Here is a 27,763-nt window from a genome sequence, read left to right as displayed (position 1 = left end):
ACAACTCAGTAACAAGCAGAGAAAGAATAATCAACCATGGATGACAAAAGGATTAAAAAATGCTTGTAAGAAGAAGAATACACTATATAGAAAATGTATAGCACAAAGAACTATAGAGGCAGAAATTAAGTACAAAAAGTATAAAAACAAGTTAACAGACATACTACGATCATGTAGAAAAGAACATTACAGTGAATTATTGGACAGGAACAAAAATAATATGAGAGCAACATGGGGCATCCTCAATAGCATTATTAAAAATGGAACTAAGAGGGACTACCCTCAATACTTCTTAGATGAAAATAAAAAAAATGACAACATAAAGGAAGTTGTTGAAAGCTTCAATAATTATTTTGTAAATATTGGACCAAAATTGGAAGAAAGGATTCCAGACCCAGTTCCAATCGAGGACTATAATGATACCATAGAGCGAAATCCCAACTCCATGTTCCTCAGTAATGTGACACAGGAGGAAATAGTTACAATCGCAAAAAAATGTAAATCTAAGACTTCAACTGATTGTAACGGAATTGATATGGAAACGATAAAAAAGGTTATTGAAGAGATCTCAGGACCATTAATGTATATTAGTAACCTATCATTTCAAACAGGTACATTTCCAAACAAAATGAAAATAGCTAAAGTTGCACCAATTTATAAGACTGGAGACAAACATCAATTTACAAATTATAGACCTGTTTCTCTACTTCCACAATTTTCTAAAATCATTGAAAAACTGTTCAATAACAGATTAGAAAGTTTAATAAATAAAAATAGAATACTCGAAGAGAACCAATATGGATACAGAGCTAATGTTTCAACTTCAATGGCTTTAATTGAAATTACAGAAGAAATTACCAATGCAATAGATAGTAAAAAATGTGCGGCAGCGGTTTTTATGGATCTAACTAAAGCATTTTACACAATTAATCACAATATTTTAATAAAAAAACTAGAACCAAATGGCATCAGAGGGTTAGTCTTAAACTGGATAAGAAGTTATCTAACGAACAGGAAACAATACGTGAAGCTAGGCGAACACACGTCTACAACGCTAAATATATCCTGTGGTGTACCTCAGGGATCAATACTAGGACCTAAATTATTCAATCTCTATATAAATGACATTTGTAAAGTTACAAAAGATTTAAAGTTATTATTTGCGGATGATACAACAGCGTTTTGTTCAGGAGAGAACACACAGGAGATAATACAAATAATAACAGAAGAAATTAACAAATTAAAAAGATGGTTTGACAAAAACAGACTATCGTTGAATCTTAGTAAAACTAAAATAATGCTATTTGGTAACAGTAGAAGAGAAAGTCAAACACAAATACAAATAGACGGAATAGAAATTGAAAGAGTAAATGAAACCAAATTTCTAGGTATAATGATTGATGATAAATTGAACTGGAAATCTCACGTAAAAAATATACAACATAAAGTTGCAAGAAACACGTCAATTATGAATAAAGCAAAACATGTTCTAGACCAAAATTCCCTTCATATTCTCTACTGCTCACTAGTGTTACCATATCTGAGCTACTGTGTAGAAATATGGGGAAATAATTACAAAAGTACACTTCATTCATTAACGGTGTTACAAAAAAGATCAGTTAGAATAATACATAATGTTGGATATAGAGAACATACAAACCCTTTATTTATTGAATCAAAAATACTGAAATTCCACGACATAGTGAATTTGCAAACAGCTAAAATTATGCACAAAGCAAACTATAACCTGCTACCCAAGAATATACAACAATTCTTTTTAAAAAAGAGGAGAAATATAATCTTAGAGAAAAACGTAATTTAAAACATTTGTTTGCACGTACAACACTTAAGACCTTCAGTATATCAGTATGTGGAATTAAATTATGGAATGGATTAAGCAAAGCAATCAAACAATGTACTAATATGATACACTTCAAGAAACTCTTCAAACTTAAAGTGTTTACAAAGTACAAAGAAGAAGAACCATGACAAACATTCTCAATTTATTTCATCCATCCATTTATTCATTCTTAAAGTAATCTTACTTATCTCATCATATGAAATATGACTTACTTCACCAATTATTATTATTAAATTCTTACTATTATTTATGTATTTATTTTTATTGTGATTACTTATGGAGTTTATTGTGAAAAAATTGTGAACAGGAAGTGAACAAAACGTTTTGCAACTGTTATGTAAAGAAAAGGGGTAGGATTAAATAAGCTCTGCTTCTTCCTACTCCTTTTCGAACATGTTGAAAAGAGAAACTGTAAATTGTGATGTATCATGTTGTATGCTTGCATGTTCGAAATAAACTCAAACTCAACTCAACTCAACTCAAACTTCATTATCTTCCACAAGCCTTTTTATCTAAAGTTTAGATAAAAAGGCGTGTGGAAGATAATGAAGTTTGTGCTGTACTGTATTAAACATGCTTGTATTATCATTAAACACCTTTAACTTGTTAACATTAACTATATGTGTTAAACATGCTTGTATTATCTTTAAACACCTTTAACTTGTTAACAATATTAACTATATGTGTTAAACATGCTTGCATTATCATTAAACACCTTTAACTTGTTAACAAAAACATATATTTCATAAATAAGTAAATGTAAATTATATATATGAATGAGGTAAATCCCCACGACTTGATCAATTGAAAAGTAGCTTGCCTTCAGAAAAGTGTGGGCACCCCTGATCTAAACAATCTAATCCAAACCAAAAGGAATATAGTTGGCTAATCCCTCAATCAGCAGCCTCACTGGCAAACATTAGGCAACTCAAGGCATTGTGTGAAGAGGCATTGAAAATCGATACGTGCATATAGTGCACAAAATAAAAAGCAGGAAGTGAGAGACAGTAAGCTAAAGTGTTTGCATAGCTTGGTAAAGTGTCAACAACACTGACAATAGCAGCCTCCTCTATCAAACACATGTGCAAACAACAGTAGAAGTTTCCATAATGATTCATTAATAAAGTGAAGTTAGTGTCTAACTGCTGTGTTTAACTCAGCTATACCTCATGCGAAACTTCTAAGCCTCTAGATCAGGAGTGTCCCAGTGTGTGGCTCATTTTTTTGTTGTTGCACAAAATAGAAATAAAATCAAACCACAAAAATGAGGAGAAAAGAAAGTAAAAAGGCATAATGTAAAAGGAGAAAGATGGAATGTTGATAATTAATAATATTACACGTCAGACTAATAATAGTAATCTTTGTCACCTATAACATATACAGTACAGGCCAAAAGTTTGGACACACCTCATTCAATGCGTTTTCTTTATTTTCATGACTATTTACATTGTAGATTGTCACTGAAGGCATCAAAACTACGAATGAACACATGTGGAGTTATGTACTTAACAAAAAAAGGTGAAATAACTAAAAACCTGATTTATATTCTACTTTCTTCAAAATAGCCACCCTTTGCTCTTATTACTGTTTTGCACACTCTTTTCTTTCTCTCGATGAGTAGTCACCCTAAATTGTTTTCACTTCACAGGTGTACCTTATCAGGGTTGATTAGTGGTATTTATTGCTTTATCAAGGGGGTTGGGACCATCAGTTGTGTTGTGAATGAGAAGATGTGTCCAAACCTTTGGCCTGTACTGTATATTTATATATACAGTATATATATATATATATATATATATATATATATATATATATATATATATATATATACAGTGGGGCAAAAAAGTATTTAGTCAGCCACCCATTGACAATCAATGGGTGGCTGACAAAATACTTTTTTGCCCCACTGTATATATATATATATATATATATATATATATATATATATATATATATATATATATATATATATACATATATATATATATATATATATATATATATATAAAACATTGAAGGTCATGTCAACTTGTCGTCTTGTTCCTCTGCAGCAGCATCAATCAAACATTTGGGCCAAGATATTATAACTCCATTGTTGCTTAGCTCACAGTACAGTGTTAATTTGACAAACCATATAAAGTATTGAAGTATGTGGGAATATGTCGTTGCGTGTGTAAGCCATAGTAACTCACCAGTTCTTTGAGTTCTCGCTGTCGGTCGCAGAGTTGTTCGTACATACGCAGGCCCACTTGGGTGCTCTCCAGGGTGGAGATGATCTGCAGCTGGGTGTCCTTGTTCTCGATGATGTTGTACTCCAGCATCAGACATAGAATCTGGACACACAACATTTTAAGGTCGAATGAGACTTAGAATTGTGCAGATGTCTGCCAAGTTTAAAATGTTCATAACAATGGAAGAAGAAGAAAATTGGGATTGTCTTCATTTCACGTGTTTTACCTGACCATTACTAGAGTTTGACAAGGATAATATAAGACAATAACAATGATATTACTCGGACAAATTATGAAATCCCCATTGACATTATAAAAAAATGTATTAGGAAGATCTAAAAGCCATCAATGTACATGAGTAATGCATTTTAATCTTGTGAATTACGAAAGACAATTAAGCTACTTAAACGGGTAAAGTGTTAGGTCATACATCAATCATCGTGCTTGGATGTAGTTGCTTGTGTACCTCAGAGGTCAATGCCAGGACCGCAGTTGTTTATTTTATATATAAATAACTTCAAGTAAATTATTTGCAGTTGACACTACTGCATTTTGTTCAGGGAGAACACACAAGGCAGAAGAAAAAAACACGTTATAAAAGTGGTTTAATAAAAAAGACAATACTTGACTAAACCAAAATTATGTCATCCTGGTAAGGTTTATGGTGTAGGTTCGAACATGCATACAGTTACAATATGATACATCACATATTTCCAGATTCTCGTTACAACATGTTCGAAAAGTAGTAGGAAGAAGCAGAACTTATTTAATGCAACCCCTTTTCCATTTCATAGCAATTAAAAAAACCAAACCTGTATACATTTTTTGGCAAACACTAACACATTTGTTCACTTCCTTTTCTTGATTTGTACGCAATTTCAATCCATAAATAATAGAGGTCTCCCGAATAAATAGTTAGCGTAAGTAAGTTTTGATTCACATTTGCTTTCACAACTATTTTGTAAATATAGGAACAAAACTGGAGCAGACAATTCCAGATGTTCATGATAGGTCAGTTGAAGACTCAAATGAAACAACAGACAGGAATGCCAACTCAATGTTCTTCAAAAACGCAACAAAAGAAGAAATAATCAAAATTGTAAAGAAATGTAAATCCAAGACCTCAACTGACTGTCATGGAATAGATATGGAAACAATAAAACAAAGTTATTGAAGAAATTTCAAAACCTCTAACGCAGGGGTCACCAACCTTTTTGAAACCAAGAGCTACTTCTTGGTTACTGATTAGTGCGAAGGGCTACCAGTTTGATACACACTTAAATAAATTGCTAGAAATAGCCAATTTGCTCAATTTACCTTTAACTTTATGTTATTATTAATAATTAATGATATTTATCTTTGTGGAAACACTGATCATCTTAATGATTTCTCACAATAAATATATATAGAAACAGATAATTATTAATATGCAACACTTTATTTTTATATTTTCTCTAAGTGCACATTTTTCAAATTGAACATTTTCAAATGATCACTTCCAAGACAGTCTTGTGAAATCACCATATCCCATTTTAACTAGCTAGCCACTAACATTTTTTAACAAATCATGAATTACTTTGCACCATGTTTGTACAAATAATAACTCATGTAAAATACATAAGTCAACTCTAAAATTTTTAAATAAATCATGTCACACTTTGAACTGGACACCAAATCTGTTATCTGTTTCTTTGTCAGTTAGTGAAGACCAAGTCTTTAAAATATTTTCTTGGATTTTCAAATTCTATTTGAGTTTTGTCTCTCTTAGAATTAAAAATGTCGAGCAAAGCGAGTCCAGCTTGCTAGTAAATAAATACAATTTAAAAAATAGAGGCAGCTCACTGGTAAGTGCTGCTATTTTAGCTATTTTTAGAACAGGCCAGCGGGCTACTCATCTGGTCCTTACGGGCTACCTGGTGCCCGCGGGCACCGCGTTGGTGACCCCTGCTCTAACGTATATCAGCAATCTGTCATTTCAAACAGGCAAATTCCCAGAAACATTTAAAATAGCAACATTTCTACCGATTTATAAGACTGGAGACAAACACCAATTTACAAATTGTAGACCTGTTTCTTTACTGTCACAATTTTCTAAAATCATTGACAAATTATTCAACAACAGATTCAACCAATTCATAAATAAAAGAGAAACACTCACAGAGTACCAATACGGATTCCGAGCTAACATTTCAACAACGATGGCATTACCGGTAATCGAAATAACAGAGGAACTTACCAATGCAATAGATGATAAACAGTGTGCAGCAGCAGTGTTTATAGATTCAACAAAAGCATTTGACAAAATTAATCGTAATTTTTAATCAACCAACTACAAAAGTATGGCATCAGAGGACTGGTCTTGAACTAGATAAAGAGCTACTTAACCAACAGAACGCAATACATGAAGTCAGGTGAACATAATTTACATTAACAGAGCTAAATATATTTTGTGACATACCCCAGGGATCAATACTGGGACCAAAAATGTTTAATCTCTATATAAACGATATTTGTAAAGTTCCAAAGGACTTAAAGTTAGTTTTATTCGCAGATGACACAACTGCGTTCAGAAGCTAATACAAATAATAGAATAAATTAACAAATTAAAAAGATGGTTTCACAAAAACAGATTTCTCAGTAAAACTAAAATAATGCTACTCGGTAACAGTACAAGAGAAAGTCAAACACAAATCTAACATCTGGAGTTTAAACAGTTTCTTAAACTGGATCATATTAGTACTCTGGTTGACTTATTTGCTTAATTAATTCCACAATTTTATTCGATACTGATACATACTAAAGGTTTTAAGTGTTGTACGTGCATACAAATGTTTTAAAGTTAGATTTTTCTCAAAGGTTATATTTCTCCTCCTTTGTTGAGATAGATGTAAGCACAAGTTAACACTTGCAGGGCATTACTGCCTGACGCACCTCCGACAGTGCTGTGTGGTGCTGGCTGCAGGGTCGTCAGCCGGGAGCCACCCTTCACGGATGTTTCGCTCCTTTAATCCCGGAACATCTCTGGGTGGTGGAGCAGCGACAGGGACGTCTCCCTGCCACCCCCTGCAGCCAGCTGGAGGATCCATAATGTACCCACATTCTAACCCCGGTGTTATTGCTGTTGTGTATATGGAATGAGTCCCTTTGTTGAGAAAAATTGTTGGACATGGGTTAGGTTTAGAGTTAGTGCATAAATTTGCCAATAAACCAAATCATTGAATTTCAATATTTTGGATTCAATTAATAAAGCGTTTGAGTGTTCTTTGCATCCAACATTATGTATTATTCGCCCATATTTCTACAAAATAACTATGGTAACACTAGTGAGCAGTAGAGAATATAGAGTTATTTTTGGTCCAGGACATATTTGGCTTTATTTAATATTGATGTATTTCTTAGCACGTTATGTTGGATATTTTTATATGAAATTTCCTGTTCATTTTGTCATCTATTATTACACCCAAAAATGTGGTTTCTTTTACTCTGTCAATGTCTACTCCGTCTGTTTGTATTTGTGTTTGACTTTCTCTTCTATTGTTACCGAATAGCATTACTCATAGACACTGAAAACTGGTAGATGATCACTAATGTTGGTTATTAGCAGACCACTTGTACAAACCCCATTTCCAAATGAGTTGGGAAATTGTGTTAGATGTAAATATAAACGGAATACAATGATTTGCAAATCATTTTCAACCCATATTCAGTTGAATATGCTACAAAGACAACATATTTGATGTTCAAACTGATAAACATTTTTTTTTGTGCAAATAATCATTAACTTTAGAATTTCATGCAAGCAACACGTGACAAAGAAGTTGGGAAAGGTGGCAATAAATACTGATATAGTTGAGGAATGCTCATCAAACACTTATTTGGAACATCCCACAGGTGAACAGGCAAATTGGGAACAGGTGGGTGCCATGATTGGGTATAAAAGTAGATTCCATGAAATGCTCAGTCATTCACAAACAAGGATGGGGCGAGGGTCACCATTTTGTCAACAAATGCGTGAGCAAATTGTTGAACAGTTTAAGAAATACCTTTCTCAACCAGCTATTGCAAGGAATTTAGGGATTTCACCATCTACGGTCCGTAATATCATCAAAGGGTTCAGATTGAGAAATCACTGCACGTAAGCAGCTAAGCCCATGACCTTCGATCCCTCAGGCTGTACTGCATCAACAAGCGACATCAGTGTGTAAAGGATATCACCACATGGGCTCAGGAACACTTCAGAAACCCACTGTCAGTAACTACAGTTGGTCGCTACATCTGTAAGTGCAAGTTAAAACTCTCCTATGCAAGGCGAAAACCGTTTATCAACAACACCCAGAAACGCCGTCGGCTTCGCTGGGCCTGAGCTCATCTAAGATGGACTGATACAAAGTGGAAAAGTGTTCTGTGGTGTGACGAGTCCACATTTCAAATTGTTTTTGGAAACTGTGGACGTTGTGTCCTCCGGACCAAAGAGGAAAAGAACCATTCGGATTGTTATAGGCGCAAAGTTGAAAAGCCAGCATCTGTGATGGTATGGGGGTGTATTAGTGCCCAAGACATGGGTAACTTACACATCTGTGAAGGGGCCATTAATGCTGAAAGGTACATACAGGTTTTGGAGCAACATATGCTGCCATCCAAGCAACGTTACCATGGATGCCCCTGCTTATTTCAGCAAGACAATGCCAAGTCATTTGTTACATCAACGTGGCTTCATAGTAAAAGAGTGCGGGTACTAGACTGGCCTGCCTGTAGTCCAGACCTGTCTCCCATTGAAAATGTGTGGCGCATTATGAAGCCTAAAATACCACAACGGAGACCCCTGGACTGTTGAACAACTTAAGCTGTACATCAAGCAAGAATGGGAAAGAATTCCACCTGAGAAGATTAGAAAATGTGTCTCCTCAGTTCCCAAACGTTTACTGAGTGTTGTTAAAAGGAAAGGCCATGTAACACAGTGGTAAAAATGCCCATGTGCCAACTTTTTTGCAATGTGTTGCTGCCATTAAATTCTAAGTTAATAATTTTTTGAAAAAAAAAAACCGCCATGTAACACAGTGCTGAACATGCCCTTTCCCAACTACTTTGGCACGTGTTGCAGCGCTGAAATTGTAAGTTAATTATCATTTGCAAAAAAAAAAAATAAAGTTTATGAGTTTGAACATCAAATATCCTGTCTTTGTAGTGCATTCAATTGAATATGGGTTGAAAACGATTTGCAAATCATTGTATTCCGTTTATATTTACATCTAAAACAATTTCCCAACTCATATGGAAACTGGGTTTGTAATATTATTATCAAAGTTATTGGTAAAAAGTCATTAGTAAAATATTATCTTTACATGTGGCATAGTGTCCTGTGTCCAGCTTGGTCTTGTGATTTTAGGATATAAACTCATGCAATCATTGAATCAATGGTATTTTGCTAATTAGGGTTCAAGAGGTCAATGTTAAAGTCACCACATGGGAAAATTACTTTTTGACTGATTTCAGTAAAATCTGTCTTAATCCAGTCCTCAAACATTCCAATAGTTGACTTAGGTGTTCTGTATATGCAGCAGATCAATATGTTTTTGCTTTTTTCATATTTCAATGGCAATGCATTCTAAAATAACCTCAGTAGCAAACAAGATGTTTTTCACCACTTTGTATTTCAAGTTCTTCATCAAAATATATATATATAGGTTTATGTTGCAAAAGTTTTCCATTTTTATATTTTCTTGTTCAGCAATCTTTTGTGTTGCTTTATGAATGTCCATGAGTGTAGATGAATGAGCTCTTAGTTTCATTGTTCAATGGTCTCTTGGAACGCAGTAGTATTAATGTTACATGTAGATGTTTGCTTTCCGGAGCGCTGTGAGCTTAATATTTGTCCAGATCGTTGATTGATGTGTTTGACAACAAACGTGATGTAAATTTTGCATTTTGCGGTTGCTTCCTCAAGTCGTATTCTTTCTTGGCGATGTCAGCATTGCGTTTAGTGAAATGCTCATTCACGTACACATTTGTACCCTTCAGCTTCTTTCCCTGTTTCAGCAGTGCCATTTTAGATTTCTTGTTGGTGAATTTCATGAGGATTATCATACGGGTGTTGTTTCTTCCATTCTGTGGGATGCATGTGCCAATGTGGAAATATTCTTTGAGTTCAAAAAAATGTTCTATTTGCTGCTCTGCTGAGGAGAGTTCCATTTCCTCTGGTTCTCCTCGATCTGGGAATGATATGCAACCCTGTCATGATTACTTCATTAATTCGTTTATCCTGATCCATATCATCTATGATTTTCTTCAGAGCGATGTTATCTTGTTCCAGAACCTTCCCTTCTTGATGCATAGCTATTTTCTCCTCTTGGAGAACCTCTCTCTTGTCGCATTTCTGTTTGCTCCTTTAGGAGACTCATCACATTATCTTTGAGATCACAATGCTCCCTTCTCAAGCGGTTATTCTGGGTTTGCAGGCTTTCTATGTTTGCTTATAGGCATGCCTATCTGCTTTCTGATCTGATCTTAGACTTGCCACATCTGCTTTGATGGTTGAATGCAGGTTGTCTATTTTTATTTCCACTTTTGAATTTAGGTGGTCTATTTTTTGTAAGACCAATGTGATGTCCTGATTCCCTTTGTATCCTGTTTGCAGAAACAGAGGCCAAAGGGTCCGGGCTTTGAATTTGGTTATGGCAGTGTTTTTCAACCTTTTTTGATGAGCCAAGGCACATTTTTTGAATTGAAAAAATCCGGAGGCACACCACCAGCAGAAATAATTAAAAAACAAAACTCAGTTGACAGTAAAAAGTCATTGTCGCAATTGTTGGATATGAATTCAAACCATAACCAAGCATGCATCACTATAGCTTTTGACTCAAAGTAGATGTCTCATCACGCTGTCATTTATTTTTAGTTTTTTGCTGTTTTCCTGTGTGTAGTGTTTTAGTTCTTGTCTTGCGCTCCTATTTGGTGGCTTTTTCTCTTTTTTTGGTATTTTCCTGTAGCAGTTTCATGTCTTCCTTTGAGCGATATTCCCCGCATCTACTTTGTTTCAGCAATCAAGAATATTTCAGTTGTTTTTGTCCTTCTTTGTGGGGACATTGTTGATTGTGATGTCATGTTTGGATGTACAACTGTCTTTGCTCCACAGTAAGTCTTTGCTGTCGTCCAGCATTCTGTTTTTGTTTACTTTGTAGCCAGTTCAGTCTTAGTTTTCTTCTGCATAGCCTTCCCTAAACTTCAATGCCTTTTCTTAGCGGCACTCACCTTTTGTTTATTTTTGGTTTAACATTACACACGTTTTTACCTGCACCCTGCCTACCGCAGTTTCCGACATCTACAAAGCAATCAGCTACCAGCTGCCATCTACTGATATGGAAGAGTATTACACAGTTACTCTGCCGAGCTCTAGACAGCACCGACCACTCAACAACAACACATAATTTGCAGACTATAATTACTGGTTTGCAAAAAATATTTTTAACCCAAAGAGATGGATGGAGGTGAAATTAGATAATCTCCCACGGCACACCAGACTGTATCTCACGGCACACTAGTGTGCCGCGGCACAGTGGATGAAAAACACTGGGTTACGGGTTGGGTTTCAGCATTGTTGTTAAAGCAGCCAGCTGACAGTGATTGCCTCTTTAGCGACTTATGGGTTGGGTTTCAGCATTGTTAATAAAGCAGCCCGTTGACAGTGAATGCCTCTTTAGCGACTTGCAACACTTTCAACTTGTATATTTTAACAACTTTGTACCTTGCTGATCAGAGCTCTATTGGAGGTGTCAGCCCATCAAATGAGATCACTCAGTGTGGTCAGAAACACTTTAACGGTCCCAAACTCCCACAGCCTGATCTCTGTATGGCTTCAGGTTGCTGGTCAACTGCTTTGGATTGCAGTTGGGCCGTTAGCCAAGAGGCTAACAATTAGTTTTTTTCAGAGAATATGTGCCTCTCACCGGACCAAGAGCAGTTCGAAGATGTCAGCAAACTCTCCTGTAGCTGTGATCACAATCAGTGGTCAGTAAAACTTCAAAAATATTAAAACACCCGAGTAGCAAAAGCAGAGCCTTTTCTTTGTGTCTCGTCTCATTGACAGGAAGTGACATAATGGAGAACTCACAAACAAGTCCAAAAATGTAAAAATATTGAAATTAACCTATCTGGTACATTTTCAAAACAGCTAAAATAGTTCAAAAAGCAAATAGGTTGGTCCCCACTAGTAGGCAAACATTTTTCTCAAAAGAAAATAAGTGTGATCTCAGGGGAAAACACAGGAAACACATCTGTAAGTCTGTACAACACAAAAAAGTGTGATCATATCAATATGTGAGATAAATATGGAACAGAATGAGGGAGGAACTCAAGCAATGTCCTAACATGAACCACTTTTAGAAACAGTGCAAGCATATGTTTTTTACAAGGAAGAAGCAGCATAGGATAGGATAGGTGCTTTATTGTCATTGTATTTGCAACCCAGAAAACTTAGTTGAGCAATCCAGCAGCATCTTGGTTCAGGCAAGTTAGCAATTATAATAATGATGAAAAGACAACAGTAATATGGCAGTGAAGAATGAATAAGCAGTTATAGAGCAATGCATAGATTAACGGTTAAGTGGCAGGGAATAGATTAACAGTTAAGTAGCAGTGAATGCTATAATTAATTCCTTAATTAATGTATGCTATAATTAATCCCTTAATAATTAATTATGATGTCAGGGTTCCCCGTAATGTATTTTATTGTGGCGGTGCGCCATGGCAACATCTTAGCCGCCACACCTTAAAAATGTTTTTTTTAATGTAAAACCAAAATAAGGTAACATAATGTATTGTAGCATTCAGAAGAACACACAACAATTCTGACCCTCTTTTTAGCTTTTATTGTCAATCTTATTGCTAACAACGGATGCAATTCCAATAAGTATTTCCTCCGCGCACACACGTCTCCGTGTTGAACTCCTCGACACACATCAACACTTCCTTGTTCTTCGACAACACGGTGTGTTCATAGACCACGGGAAAAAATAACATTGTAACACACTAACACATACATTAACACCAGCAGGTAGTTACAGTTTAAATGGATATATATAGTTTATTGTTTGCGCACTATTAACTAGTGATGCACTGAAAATTTGGCCACTGAAAAAAGACGTACTTTGAGCACTGGAATACAGCTTCCGAAAATGGATAATGTGATACGCACAGGGTTAACTGGATGGGAGGCAGCATGTCTGCGATGTGGCTGTACTTTAATACTGTATATCCGAGATATACCCGCGGACAGCGATCTTCAAAATAAATATAAGATGGCAGTGGCAGCTTTTAAGGAGAGAAAGGCTCCCAGCGGCATGAGGCTATTGTGACGTCAAGCAATTGTGACGTCAAGCTATTGTGACGTCAAGCTCTCTGCAGCTCACTTTTCGTCGTTGACATGGAGTGACAGAAGTAAAGAGTCTCTAAACACGAGTACCGTCTACAATAACACCAGAAATAGATTTGTTTTTAATAAAGAAAGAGTGACTAAAAAGATTGGAGAAATCTCTATGAAAAAAAAAATTCCAACAAAGTACAATAAGCAGCAACAATTAAAAAAAATTAAGCAAAACAATATTATGTAAGAAAAAATATATGTTAATAGGATAATTAATAATACATTTGTTTTAAATGTATGTATACTGTACATGTTTTTTACCTTTTTAAAGAAAATATATGTGTCATAGAAATAAATGTAATGTCCAATTTACCACGCCCTCAGCCACAACCCTAGCCACGCTCCCACCTGCACAGGTATCTTGGCAATCTGGGGGAAACCCTGAATGTATCACATATCTATTTTTTCCTGTATTATGCAATACATTAAACAATTACTATACGTATTATGTGTTTCTTTTCAGAAAATTGGAAATCCATGAGTGAAAGTGTAGCAGATTATTAATAATTGTTGAGACATGAAGAAAGGGCGCAATTAAATAATTTCTGCTTCTTCCTTTTCCTTGTCGGACTTGTTGAATTATGTAAATGTCAGAGTAAACCTATTCATTAGGTTCATTTTTCTAAAGTTGTTAAGCAAATATTAAACTAAACCACCAAAAACAGCGAAAATAAAAAATAAATATTGAATACTTGATTACCGGTAGATTAAAAATAAAATGTACGAACAGAATATACAACTGACATACCTCCACCATTGTCTGGTTCCCACGCAAAGCCAATAGCATGCAAGGGCCCAGCTTGTTCTCAGCCAAAGAGAGGAGGAACTTCTTGGTCTTATAGCAAGAGCCCATCAAGATATGGACCTGTCAATAATGAAGAGGAAAACAAATCAAAAGGTGAAAAAAAAGAGAATCTCAAAACTCTGTTCATGGAACTCCGAAAACTCACCATACTGGCAAACAGCTCTCCATCGTCATCGCAGGCCACGCCTCCTGGACTATAAAGCTGAAACCAGCCATCTTTTCCAGAACGCACACTGAGTAGACAAGAATGGACCTAGAAAGAAAATTTTTATTTTTTTCACAAATTCATCTCTTGTCGGATGTGCTCAGTTTATTTAGTTTCGTATTATCTGAAGAGAAGGAGGTATGCTTAGAGGAAACTAACCTCTTGCCTTGGATCCTGTGCAAACCTCTGAATTACGTATTTTAGTTCCCTATTTAGAAAAATAGCAAATGATAAATTAACTTTGGTAAATTGCAATCAATACATAAAGCACTGGCCATAAAGCATGCAATACTTACTTTGTAAATTTGGCATGTGCAAGGGCCCTATAAAAGAGGAGGACAAAAGGACATGATATCAATGTCTAAATCCTCACTTTCATCTTTTCTTAAACTTCAGAGTCTACCTATTACAATTTATTTGCAGGAAACGACTCAAAATAACAGATAAAGCTTGGAATATATGGAAATGTACACAACCTAACTGGTACCTGTAATTTGGTGCTAAGAATACAAAGCACGTTGTTTGTCGAATGCTGTCAAATAATTAATTGATTTAATCAGATTAATTACATGGACATGAATTTGAATTATCCTGATTAATCACAGCGTATTTCTTTCTTGCCTAATTTTAAATTATATTAGTATTTGGACACAAACACAATTATATTTTCAAAATGTCATCTAGGAACATTTTAAAAAAGTTTTACGGCACATCATTTTTTTGCTCAAAACATAGTAAGAGTTTGATTTAAAGTGCAATTAGGTGTATTTTGAAGTGAAAATATATTTATGAAAGATAAATGTTTCTTCAGAGTTCCTTGAGAGGTTATCAAAAAGGGCGGAAAGGTGCAAGATTTGTTGAAACAATGACGAGAAAAGCAGCACACACTCCAGTCCAAGGGAGCACAGTCGAAGAATGCATGAATTTAACGGTTATTATTATTTAAGTATTTAATGGTTATTATTATTTAAGTATTCTCTTGATATTATTCGTATTTCTTAAACACGTTTGCTACGAGTGTTTCGAAAAGCACCAACCCGGTGTGTCTAAATAAAAGAAAGCAATTGTGAGCAAAATCTAAAAGAGTTAAGCTTTTACCAAAGGCAGCAATCATAAATGTAGCTTTCCGGAAATGTTGACCTCTATAGGTATATTTTTATGAAGATGCGCGTGCAAGAGCAGCGAACATGGCATCTTAGACGCAAAGTTAAATCATGAAATGCAACCTTACCCGAGCAAAAACTATGCATATTTATACGAGAGAGTCCTGATTAGAGATGTCCGATAATGGCTTTTTTGCCGATATCCGATATTCCGATATTGTCCAACTCTTAATTACCGATTCCGATATCAACCGATACCGATATATACAGTCGTGGAATTAACACATTATTATGCCTAATTTTGTTGTGATGCCCCGCTGGATGCATTAAACCATGTAACAAGGTTTTCCAAAATAAATCAACTCAAGTTATGGTAAAAAATGCCAACATGGCACTGCCATTATTATTGAAGTCACAAAGTGCATTATTATTTTTAACATGTCTCAAAACAGCAGCTTGGAATTTGGGACATGCTCTCCCTGAGAGAGCATTAGGAGGTTGAGGGGGGCGGGGTTGAGGTGGGGGTTGTATATTGTAGCGTCCCGGAAGAGATAGTGCTGCAAGGGGTTCTGGGTATTTGTTCTGTTGTGTTTATGTTGTGTTACGGTGCGGATGTTCTCCCGAAATGTGTTTGTCATTCATGTTTGGCGTGGGTTCACAGTGTGGTGCATATTTGTAACAGTGTTAAAGTTGTTCATACAGTCACCCTCAGTGTGACTTGTATGGCTGTTGACCAAGTATGCTTCCGGGAATACCAGCTCGATCACTGCAGAATACATTGAAGGTTATCAGTAATAATGCGGATTGCTAGTTGGATTTAGAGCAAATATGCACTTCCCGGAATGTTGTTTCCTGCTTCCTTATATTAAAGTTCAGCCAACGTGATTGTTTGCTTGTTAGTACGTGCAATGATGTGATTAATTGCTTCTGAGCTACAGGTTGCTGGGGAGTATTGTTGCCTTCACTAATGACGCCTGAAGGCCAATTCGTAGAGCAACAGTGGCTCAGGTGAGTAACAGATGAGTCCCACTGTTGCAGACAACAAGTCACGTCTCCTCCACATCTTAATGAACCTCTGAAGACCACACCTCTTTTGACAGGCTTCTTTCAAACATGGCTTGGGGCTGTTTCAGGCAAATTATAACAGGCTCTTTAGGGAAGGTGGAATGAACCCTCCAGTTCCCGCACCCTGGGACATGGGGTGTGGTGAGGGACTTCACTCACGTCAGCAATCAGGCCCGCAAAGGACCCATCGAGAACAATGCCAGCCTCCCAAGGCACAGTAAGACTAAGAGGTAAAGATAGCGAGGCAACTGTTTTGAATGTGGCCAGTACATTTGGTTAGGGTCTGTAATTACAGTCAGGCAGATGTGTTTGCATATCGTCCTCAGTTGTATGCAAACACATATACAACTATGTCCAGTACATGTGCAAATAGTTAAAATGTACAAACAAGATGAGTGGATTACATAACTGTGACATAATGTATATACATTTATATGTATATAAATACATACATATATACATATATATATACAATAAAATTACATTTGTGTAGAAACATCGGTGTCTATTTAGTTCATGTCAAGTATACACAAGCAAGTAATTGAATGCAATTAACGATTCAAAACTGTGAATAATCTGTTCACATTTTTTTTATCATTGTCCCTTTTTGACTGGGCTCGGAAGAGTATGGGGACTCTGTAAAATTGTAATTCTAAAATCCCAAAGAAGAATGCGTTCTGAGCAATTGACAATTTTGTGCGAAGTATGCAAGTTTGCTTCCAATGCTGCGGAACCCATTTGGAGCATATTTTGGAAAGAACATGACTTTTATGCAAAGCGACCATGATAACTGAAACTTTGGGCAATGATCATACACAGACTGAAATTTAAGGTCAGTAGATTTGCTGGACCTTTGTAGGATTTAATACAATTTTCATGGGTTCTGTTAATTTTTTATGAGGGGTGAGACGACATGTGTGGGGGGCACTGTATATTTCAGCGTCTGTAGATCTTTCAAAGCCCGACCATTTGGCTATAATCAGTTAATTGATTGTTATGTTGTTTTTGTGTATTCATTTCATGGTACCGTTCAACAAACATGTGACCACAGTAATTTCACACGATTGATCTTTAAACATTTTTTTTTTTACAAACTATGGGCCTTCCTTGACAATAGATCTATATTATCTAACAATGTTTATTATAAAGCACAAAAATATTGTAAATGTTTAAATATGCAGTGTAAAAATGGTCTAATTCTGAATCCAAATGTGCTGAGGTGTGTAAAACTCACTCTTTAGGAAAAGGAATGGGCTGCAACAGGCTGGCCAGCGCAGGTCTCCAGTCATCATAATCAGACCTGCCACAAACAGGTCATAAAAAGAGTTATGAGTGCTGGACGCTGAATAAGTAAGGCCCCAAAAGGTGTGGTTGAACATGATCTTCTGTGCTAATGACGCAGGTCCACAGTGCGCATTTAACACGAAGAGTATTAGATTACCTGGAGTGTTGGGTTTTTTTTTTTACCAAATGCTGCAGCCTCTGTTTTCAGGCCAGCCTATTTAGTTACAATACCTACACTTTGAAAGAAAGTCCAACACAGAACTACTGATCCACTTTCACATTGTGGTATCCAAGCTTTTTATTAATTTATCAGTACTGTCTGACCCATTAACACCAATGTCTACTTCCAAACAAATATGCCACATCCACTAACTACAACAGTTACAGTATATGCACGGACTGGCCACAACATTAGGAAAAATTGCACAAGTATATGTAATATCCAATACAAGTTTTGTTTCATAATAATAATACATTTTGACTGACACTTTAACAGATAAAACAATCTAACAATACACAATTTTATAAAAAGCATGTATTTCCAAAATTTGCTAGTTATTAATCTGAATAGAACACATTTAAAAAAAAAAAACATACATACTTTTCATTGGACAAATACAAATTGTTTATTGTTAGTAGTGAACTCTTCTAATATTTTGGTTAATTTACTCAGAAACTCTGAAAACCTCTCCGTTTTAAGAAGCTTAGTTGTACAATACTGCAAAATAGGGCTGCAACTATCGAATATTGAGTTATCAATCTATCAGTTTATTTGATTAAATAAGTAACCGGATAAAACACTTTATAGCCTGAATGCATATTTTAGGGAAAATAGTTAAAATAAACATATTTTTTTATGTTTGCCATAGCCTTCATTCTTTTTTCCAATTAACCATTAACATTGAAATTGTACTTTTAACATGTGTGAATTAAAAAAAACGTTGCTGTTCACCACCACACAGATCACGGCGCCCACACACCAACACTGTCATGGCACTCTACTGCAGCAACTTTGCGGAAACAATGTCCGCTTATTTAAAGTTCAGGGAACTCCATTTGGTCAACTTTCATTAGTTTCACACAATAAATGAATAACTGAAGCAACAGAATATAAATCAAAGTTGTTTTTTTTATATTGAAATAATCGATCCTATTGCAAACTACAATCAAAATAAATAATACGCATAGTTACATTAACAATTACATTAAGTTTTGAATAAAATAATTGTATTATCTCGGCTAAGGAATAATGCTTACTAATAGAATTGTAAACATAAAGGAATAATGCTTACTAATAGAATTGTAAACAATATTTGAAAGAAATAAGCCATTTGTGTACATACATTTTTTTTTGATATTTGAGTTAAGCTCATAAAAAAATCATATTTTGATTCACTGTAAGCCACTATGGTGATAAAGAAAGTTGCAAGTGCCCCCACTTTGATAAAGAAGATGAGAAACACGATTGAATTAAAAAAATTAAAGTACAAAGGTGTAAATATTCATTTATCAATTTCATTCATCATGTTCTATTTCATTCTTTTTGCATGTAAAAGCAAAAATATGTGTTTTACATCTGTTTTGAGTTCAGATTTATAGGTGTTTCGAATGGATTTCTCAAATGTGCATTATATCTTATGGGGAAAATTATTTTGGTTTTCATACTACTCAGTTTTCCTCTGACCTTTTGGAAAGGCTGGGTGACTATATGATCATGATCGATGATCGCGATTAATTTAAATTCAATCACGGTGATCAGCTGTTAAAATATTTCCTTGATCAAACATGGCGGAAATGTCTGTTAGAAAATACCGCGGTAGTAAACAATAGGGGAACAATGGTGCTCAGTATAATCCTGCAGAGAACAATCTGCCTTTATTGACTGTGATCCTGTGAGTGTCTGTGAATGTGTGTGTGTGTTTGTGTACGTTTGCTTGTCGTGTTGGTGTGAATGTGTTGGTGTCCATGTGAGTGCGCGACCATCCCTATCCACTTTCCCGAATGTCAGGCTTGTCACATCGTAATTAATGTTCAATCAGTGTTGTGCCTCTTCTCGCTTACGCAGCTGGAAGTGCAGCCCAGAAGTGCAGCCCAGAAGAACCAAATAAAAAAATATGGCTAACACTTGCGTAGAAGTTGAAATATTAACATTAAGAAGAAGCTGCAACTTCAGGGACAGACTTTAGTCTCACTGACTGCTTGAGTTCACATTGTGGTGCGCAGTAATCCTGCCCTGAATGCGGACTTGCGGGAAGGCACAGAATGTTTGTGACTGAACTACTGTCTTGGTCCCAAAAGGGGGAATAAACACACCTACTAATTCAATCAGACAAAATACATGTTATATCTAACTATGTTTTGTTTATGTGTTTACTCTGATTTAACTCCTCAGATATGACATGTACTAAAAAACTCTGCAGACAGACACTTTTTGTTCAAATAATTTTTGAGTTTCTGGATAAAAACATTTTGCTCCTGAAATAATCATTAAACACATTTTACGTGAACACATTATTTCACAGTACCTCAAATTCAAACTGTATGTTCATGTATTTTATAATATAATATAAAATACAGAATTTGATATTAAAAAAATGCCCAAATCTGGGTCTCTGGCAGGAAGCACTGATGTATACAAGTAATCAAAGTATACAAATAATAATTTACCATTTGAAAGTGTTATTTAGTAAATGTTAACTTGAAATAAAAGTATTGTAGTATTCAGTGCACCATTGGTACTATGTTTACTGAGCGTAGGAGGTTACCTGTACTGTTGCACCTCGAGTAGGCACAATCATAGATATAAACACAATGACAGTTGTCAGCTGTTAGCATACACTACCTCTATCAAACATGGTGGAAATGTCTGTTACAAGATACTGCAGTAGTAAACAGCTGTATAATCCTGCACGGGACAATCCGACTTTGATAAAAAATCATGATATTAATCGAGATGGAATGATATGAAAAAATTAATCGTGATAATTTTTTTTGCAATATTGCCCAGCCGTTTGGAATACTGTGTGGTCCTCTGTGGAAACATTTTGGATACCCCTGGACTAAGCTATGAATGGTTGTGATCGATAAACAATACAATAGGTAATTGCACGTAAACTTACAGCATCTTGAGGATAAGAGCAAAGCAGCCAAGCACCCGGTCAGCCTGCGCTGGCAGCTGAATGGACAGAGTGTTGACAGCCGGGCTGACCAGCAGACAGTCAATGAGGTTGGGTTCACTATTGGCGTCTGGCTTTCGCTTTGTGTTGGCAGAGTTGTTGTTGCGTTCTAACTCCACCAGGATCTCGCTGGAGTTGACCACAGACGGAGATGGAGAGAGGGGAAGGGAGGGTGTTGGGGACGATATGGGGATTGAAGGTGGAGGGTTTGGAGGAACAGGAGGCGGTGGCTGAGGAGGAGTAAGGTTAGAGGAGAGTTGGAGCAGGGTGGCAGAAGGCGGCGTCGGGGGCTCTGGGCGCAGCAGGCGGAGTGGCATTGGAGGCTTGCGATCATTCTGTTGCTGGCAGCCATTTCTGATTTCTTTCAGGCTCGGAGAGTTGTCTCGACTGGAGGGAATGATGGCGGTCGAAAAAAAGCAAGAGTGACTTATGAGTTTAAAAGTTCATATTAAAGGCAATATGCACACAAAGACCTATTAGCGACTGATCCCAGTTATGAGCCCTTTACAGCCAGGAGATATGTTACCAAGGTGATTGTTGCACCTTTGTGGGTTGGAGATTCGGAAATTATCTACATAGATAGTTAACCTCTGGGGTGAAAGATGTTGGCAACCGCAATGTTAACTACAAGGATATGAATGACGCTAATACAAGTAGTTGCAACCTATGATGTGCATTTCAGTCAACACGAGGCCTCTTGAAACAAAGCACTTGCAACATCCATCCATCCATCCATCCATTTTCTACCACTTGTCCCTTTTGGGGTCGCGGGGGGTGCTGGAGCCTATCTCAACTGCATATCAAATTTAAATGACAATTTCTCCTAAAATCCAATTAAATTTAATTAATTTAAATTGAAGTTGCAAACAGGAAGTAGAATTGCAATTCCAATTTGAATGTGAGGAAGAATTTAATTTTGGTGTGTTCCACAAACATGCATCACAGTCAGTATATTCCACTCATGACTGTTTTACATATTTAATGGAGATAATAGTTTAAATGATTCTCATGTGCACATTACATTATTACAGAAAAAGTTTTTTTTACCGACAATTAAAAATTAAAGCATTGGGTTGTTTTTTAAAGTTCATTTAAATATAAAGGCAAATAATCTCGAAAAAAAGTGTGATTAATCTGATTAAAAAATGTAATTGTTTGACTGAACTAATTTTTAGTATTCGGTCCCAAACCTTTGTTAAACATGACAAATGCTTCTATCACTTGGCTATAAGGAAATTCTTTGAATTGCAATGAATAGTATTCCACTTCCTGTCATTCAAATTCCAATTCTTCAAATTAATTTAAATGGAATTTCAAAGAAATTCTAGAATCACAGACAGCTTAAGTAAAAATATTACATGTAAGTATGACCAGGCAGCTCAAGCAATGAGAAACAAACACAATTTTATAAATAAAGAGGTATACAAATATAATGTTGACCAAACATTGAAACAAGGTGCTAGTGTCGTAACACCAGGTGTGGGATGTGAAAGCAATGACGCAATTATACCATGCTGAGGAAAAAAAGGTTAAAAGTCACGTGTGTGACTAACCTGTTAATGAAATCCTCATAACAGGAGTAAATGGCAGCAAGACATACTGCAACCAGGTTTGGCAGAACACGAGGGTGAGGGCACTGCCCTGTTGGCCCGTGCATGCTGTAACACAGTGTAAGTTAGTCATCATGGTCGTTATCAAGAGAAAATAATGACCACTTCAATTAAATAATTAGGAATTTCCTTTAGAATCAATAATTCTTTCAACCAAATGAGCTCTATTTAGAGGAATACATCTCTTATCTGTAGGAGCCAGCTCTTATGAAGTCAGTCAATATGAGTGTCTCAACTCACACATTTCTGTATTTACACTGATGTCGTTTGAGTGCATTAGTGCATAGTGAGATTCACTTAAATGAGAAATTAAACTGTGTATAATTACTCTTCCATATAACTGAATTAGATAAGCATTGTATTTCCTGTATTTATCCCACTGGGAAACAATATTTCAAACATGCCATTCAGAAAAATGCAGCGAAATCGAAGGTGATGTTATCCTCAAATGGCAAAGGACTGCTATTGAACATTTCAAAATGATCAACTGCTCACAGGGACGAACTTGAAATGGTCACAACATATAAGTACTTGGGGATTGTTATTGATGAATGTGTCTTTTAAATCACACATAAAAAAACTTGTGTCAAAACTTAAAATTACATTGTTTTTTTCTTTAGAGGCAAGTCCTGTTTTTCCCTACAATTTAGGAAACGCTTGATCCTGACCACTTTCAAGCCTTTGCTAGATCATGGAGACTTGCTTTTTATGAATGCACCCGGCACTTACTTGAAAAAAATGGATACTGTATAGCACTGTGCCTTACGTTTTATTACTGTTTGTGGCAACATTGTCCACCAATGCAATTTTTATGCTAAGGCAAACTGTCCATCTTGTCTGTTCGTACATTTTCTCAATGGATGTTTTTTTATATATGAATCACTTTTTGGGCTGGTTACCACCTATTTGTGTTCTTATGTGAGTAGAAATTTCAGTCGCTACAGCTTAAGGTCGCAGAACATCCTTAGCATGTTTGTTCCTAGAGCCAACACAAATCTTGGATAAAAAAAAAACAACTTCAGATATGCAGCTCCCTGGTCTTGGAATGACTTGCAAAAGGATTTGAGGTTGCCTAAGCCCATCACTTCAGGGGAATTTCAGTCCATATTAAAGATCGTGAAACCTGTTCTATTGGGCATTGTACTTGGTTTTAAATTGCTTTTAATGAAATATTGTATATGTTTTGACATATTGTGTGTTTTTATGTTAATTGTGTAAGTAATTAATTTTTTTAACTGTGGTGTTTGAGTCCTGCTGTTTTTGTCATATGTATTTTTGTAACTTTGTTTTGCTGCCCTCTTGGCCAGGTCACTCTTGTAAAAGAGATTTTAATCTCAATTAGTTTCTTAACTTGACAATTTAAGGATATTGATTGATTCAGTTTGAAAGTTACTCACCTGTGAACAAACTTCTTGACCACTTCCATTCCTGCATTGAGTTCATTGAGAGCCAAAATGTACTCCTGAGTGAACAGGCGCAGTCGAGGGCACTTTCCAAAATCCTGCAATAAACAAACAAACATGAGCAACCTGAAGGAACAAAGCAAGAAATGAAGACCCGGGCAGTGAAAGAGCAGTAATCCCTCATACACAGTCCTGCAGCGTTTCTCACCATGTTGTGTTTGAGGATTCTCTGTACCACAGGAGTGAACACTTCTATAACCACCATTGAACGTGGACGCTCCCGGCAGTGCTGCAACACAGTAAGTACCGTCAAAGACATGTGCTGGTCATTCAGGTCGCTAACAGTACGTTCAATAGCGTCGCATCTCACCTTACAGAAGAACTCGCACAGATCTGGGGGTGGGTGGTTGTTTTCCAGAAGAGGTGCAATAGCCTGCACATGCATGCACACAAAGAGACACGGTGATGGATAAAAACAATATTCCATATCTCATGCTATCACGTATTTATCTTGGCTGAGAGCCAGGGGAATAAATGTTATGAGCCATGTGACAACACAGGTGAGTAATAAAAACACCACAACCAAAGATCAAATACACTTATATAACTTGAAATGGATAATTTAATGTGCATTATTACGTCCATTTTGTATTTCTTCTACAGCTCAATCAAACTAAATCTTACATCAAATAGAAAATCAAACATCTGCACTGACCACAATGATGTTCTCATGATCCTGTGAGCTGAGATTGGAGTTCTGAAGACGGAAGATGACAAAAATAATTGGTTAGTGAAGAAGTAAATGGATTTATGCCAAGTCAAGACTTCTGGATCACCAACACTATTATAGCCTCAGAGGAAATGACGAATCCAAGTAGACAAACAAGTCATAGAGGAAAGAGGACAACAAAAGAGACAAATCCCAATCAAAACAGTTATTTGATATCCTACAGAAACATGTCTTGGCTGAAAGCTTTGTTTTCATATAGCCAAGGGGTCTGCAACTCGCAGCTCTTCAGACTCCTCCTTGTGGCTCACTTCGCAGAGCTCTGAGATGTTTTTTTAACACAGGAATTCATACTTTCTGAATGTCTGTGAGTCCTGACTGGTGATTGGATGAGTGTGAGGAAGACAGGGAAAAAAGGGAGGGGGAATCGGTGTGTATGATAAGGGAGTTGTCTGCAGTGAAGAGATGTCTGTGGCATCAAAACAGTGCCAAAATCATTGCGCGTAAAGACCACACTGCGAGCGCATGGCTTCTCTGTGATCCCGGACATATTTTGGCCTTAGTGCATGCAGGGATCCTTTTTGCTTGCGCATGGAGTCTATTTGCACTCGCGATGTGTCTTTCTCTTTTTCCACGCGCGCAAAAATTCCACACTTTTGGCACTTAGGGCTGGGCATTGAGAAGCTGGCCCAGCAACTCCTCTTCTTTCTGATTGGCCACCTAAATAGCTACTGTCTGCTAGACTCGAAAACGTGTGTGTCCCCCCAATATTGGTGTACTTTGTCATTTTAAATACATGTTTTACACTACAACCTATTAAACGATGACATTGCCATTTATTATGATGAAAAATTGTGATCTTTAACAACAAACTTTAACAACTTAATGCCATTAAAGACAGTATATTTCAACTGGCATAATGTTTTTTTCTGGATACATGCTCCCCATTAAATTGCAATGTTGCATTGTATATACCTAAAGTATATGATTAAAAAGTAGCTAATTTATCCACGGTATGTCGTCATAGTGCCAGAGCTGTAAGTGTAATGCCCTCACAATGTAATCAAATTTGTGTTATTTTATTGTTTTTTATTTTAAGCACATTACTTCATGACAAATGATATGTGTTACTTGTCTGAAGTTTAGACTCTTCAGAAGAGACACAGTTTGACAGAAACTGTTCCCACAAATTGGCTCTGGCCCGGAGACAGTAAGCGTATAACGTAAGTAATCAATTGTAAAGGAGGAGCGTACATGAGAGTCAATGCCGCCCCTAAGTGTCAAAAGGGAGGACTGTTGCGCACATTGAGAAAGAGAAAAACACCCCGCGAGTGCAGATTCCGCATGTGTGCAAAAAGACGCGGCAGGCGCAGACTCATTTTTGGCTTTTGCAGCCTTTGTGAGCGCAAAATGCGTCCCCACAAAGAGTGTGGTTCTTACGCGCAAGGAACTTAGCACTGTTTCGTCGTCATTAAAATCTGCCTTTTGAATGTGTGACCTCCGAGGTAAGCTAACCATGAATAACCCCCACCCTCCCAAAAAAAAAATTGTAGAATGAATTAGTTTCATTTTGCATGGACAGATTTATTTGCCTTAACTGCCAATGATGCTGGCATACCTGTGTGCTTGGTGTGAGGCGAACAAACAACAAAAAATGTGCCACGCACACTGAATTTCTGTTTGTCAGATTCTGTTGTGGTAACAGGTACATTTCTAAAAAGATTCAAACTTGTGTTATGTTTGGTGGCTCAAGACTATTTTTCTCTGGTGAAAGAGACGGAAATGTCTCTTTTGATAGTGGATAAGGGTTGCCAACCCCTGATAAAGCATGATGCTCAAAACCATTGAACATTTATTAATATTATTATTATTATTATTATTATTATTAAATACAGTATTGGACTTGTTAAGGTTGTTTGAATTCAAATGTATTTTTTAATGAATTGCTATTTTTTTGTTTTGCGCCTGTTCATTTTGCATTGTAAAGCTCTCCCTACAATTAGGTTAAAATCCTCCCGTGCAAGATGCAAGTCAAAATCAGACTTAGAACTAGAATTCGAATCATAGTAACAACCCAATTTATTGGCCAAGTATGTTCAAAACACAATGAATTTGACTTGGTAGACTGTGCTCTCGGCAGCACAGGGGTTAGTATGTGTGCCTCACAATAAGGTCCTGGGTTCGATCCTGGGCTCTGGATCTTTCTGTGTGGAGTTTGCATGTTCTCCCTGTGACTGCATGGGTTCCGTCCGGGTACTCCGGCTTCCTCACACCTCACACATCCAAAGACATGCACCTAGTGTGTGAATGTGAGTGTGAATGTTGTCTATCTGTGTTGGCCCTGCGATGAGGTGGCAACTTGTCCAGGGTGTACCCCGCCTTCCGCCCGTGTGCAGCTGGAATAGGCTCCAGCACCCTCCGCGACCCCGTAAGGGAGAAGCGGTAGAATTGGATGGATGGATGGATGGACTTTGCTCTTTTTGTTCAATGCAAGAAACAAAGAAAATTGCAATAGCTACAAGCGAGCACAGTACTCCGTACTTGTGTACAAATTGTACATAATGGTGTACCGCGTGTGTACCTCAGCTAGCAGAGTGGAGATGATGTGTAGAGGGGCCTGGTGGATGGACTCATCCTGCAGTGGTGAGGTCAGGGCCATGTCCACTAGTGCTCTGATCTCCTTCAGTACTACATCCCAGCGACTTGGATTATTCAACACCTTTCGATATTTGTAGATCTTTTTCTAAAAAGGAGGAGGAAAAAGTTATAGAAGAAAACCTTTGGTATTTTTACCCAAAAAACACAAACCTTAACTGGTAAAGTTGTTTATATTTTGCTTATACATATAATATCATTGTTGGTAAAGTTGACTAAG

At 36.6% G+C, this 27,763-nt stretch overlaps 1 protein-coding gene across 2 annotated transcripts in view; it reads right to left on the bottom strand.

Moving 5' to 3' along the window:
- cmip (c-Maf inducing protein) overlaps positions 1 to 27,763 on the bottom strand; it is a 118,928-nt gene that overhangs the window by 10,539 nt on the left and 80,626 nt on the right. For both annotated transcript variants that reach the window (XM_062035753.1, XM_062035752.1), the window contains exons 4-16: positions 27,470 to 27,631; positions 24,877 to 24,918; positions 24,532 to 24,594; positions 24,370 to 24,450; positions 24,156 to 24,259; positions 22,702 to 22,806; positions 21,092 to 21,535; positions 17,923 to 17,988; positions 14,817 to 14,843; positions 14,680 to 14,728; positions 14,461 to 14,568; positions 14,259 to 14,375; positions 4,054 to 4,194 (exon numbers count right to left, since the gene is read on the bottom strand). In XM_062035753.1, the coding sequence (XP_061891737.1) occupies positions 4,054 to 4,194; positions 14,259 to 14,375; positions 14,461 to 14,568; positions 14,680 to 14,728; positions 14,817 to 14,843; positions 17,923 to 17,988; positions 21,092 to 21,535; positions 22,702 to 22,806; positions 24,156 to 24,259; positions 24,370 to 24,450; positions 24,532 to 24,594; positions 24,877 to 24,918; positions 27,470 to 27,631 (1,509 nt within the window). The remainder of the gene's footprint in view (positions 1 to 4,053; positions 4,195 to 14,258; positions 14,376 to 14,460; positions 14,569 to 14,679; positions 14,729 to 14,816; positions 14,844 to 17,922; positions 17,989 to 21,091; positions 21,536 to 22,701; positions 22,807 to 24,155; positions 24,260 to 24,369; positions 24,451 to 24,531; positions 24,595 to 24,876; positions 24,919 to 27,469; positions 27,632 to 27,763) is intronic.

Source organism: Entelurus aequoreus, linkage group LG24 (genome assembly GCF_033978785.1).
Source record: "Entelurus aequoreus isolate RoL-2023_Sb linkage group LG24, RoL_Eaeq_v1.1, whole genome shotgun sequence".
Taxonomy (NCBI): Eukaryota; Metazoa; Chordata; class Actinopteri; order Syngnathiformes; family Syngnathidae; genus Entelurus; species Entelurus aequoreus.
Note: the sequence above shows the minus strand (reverse complement) of the source record. Positions and strands in the feature narration are given on the sequence as shown.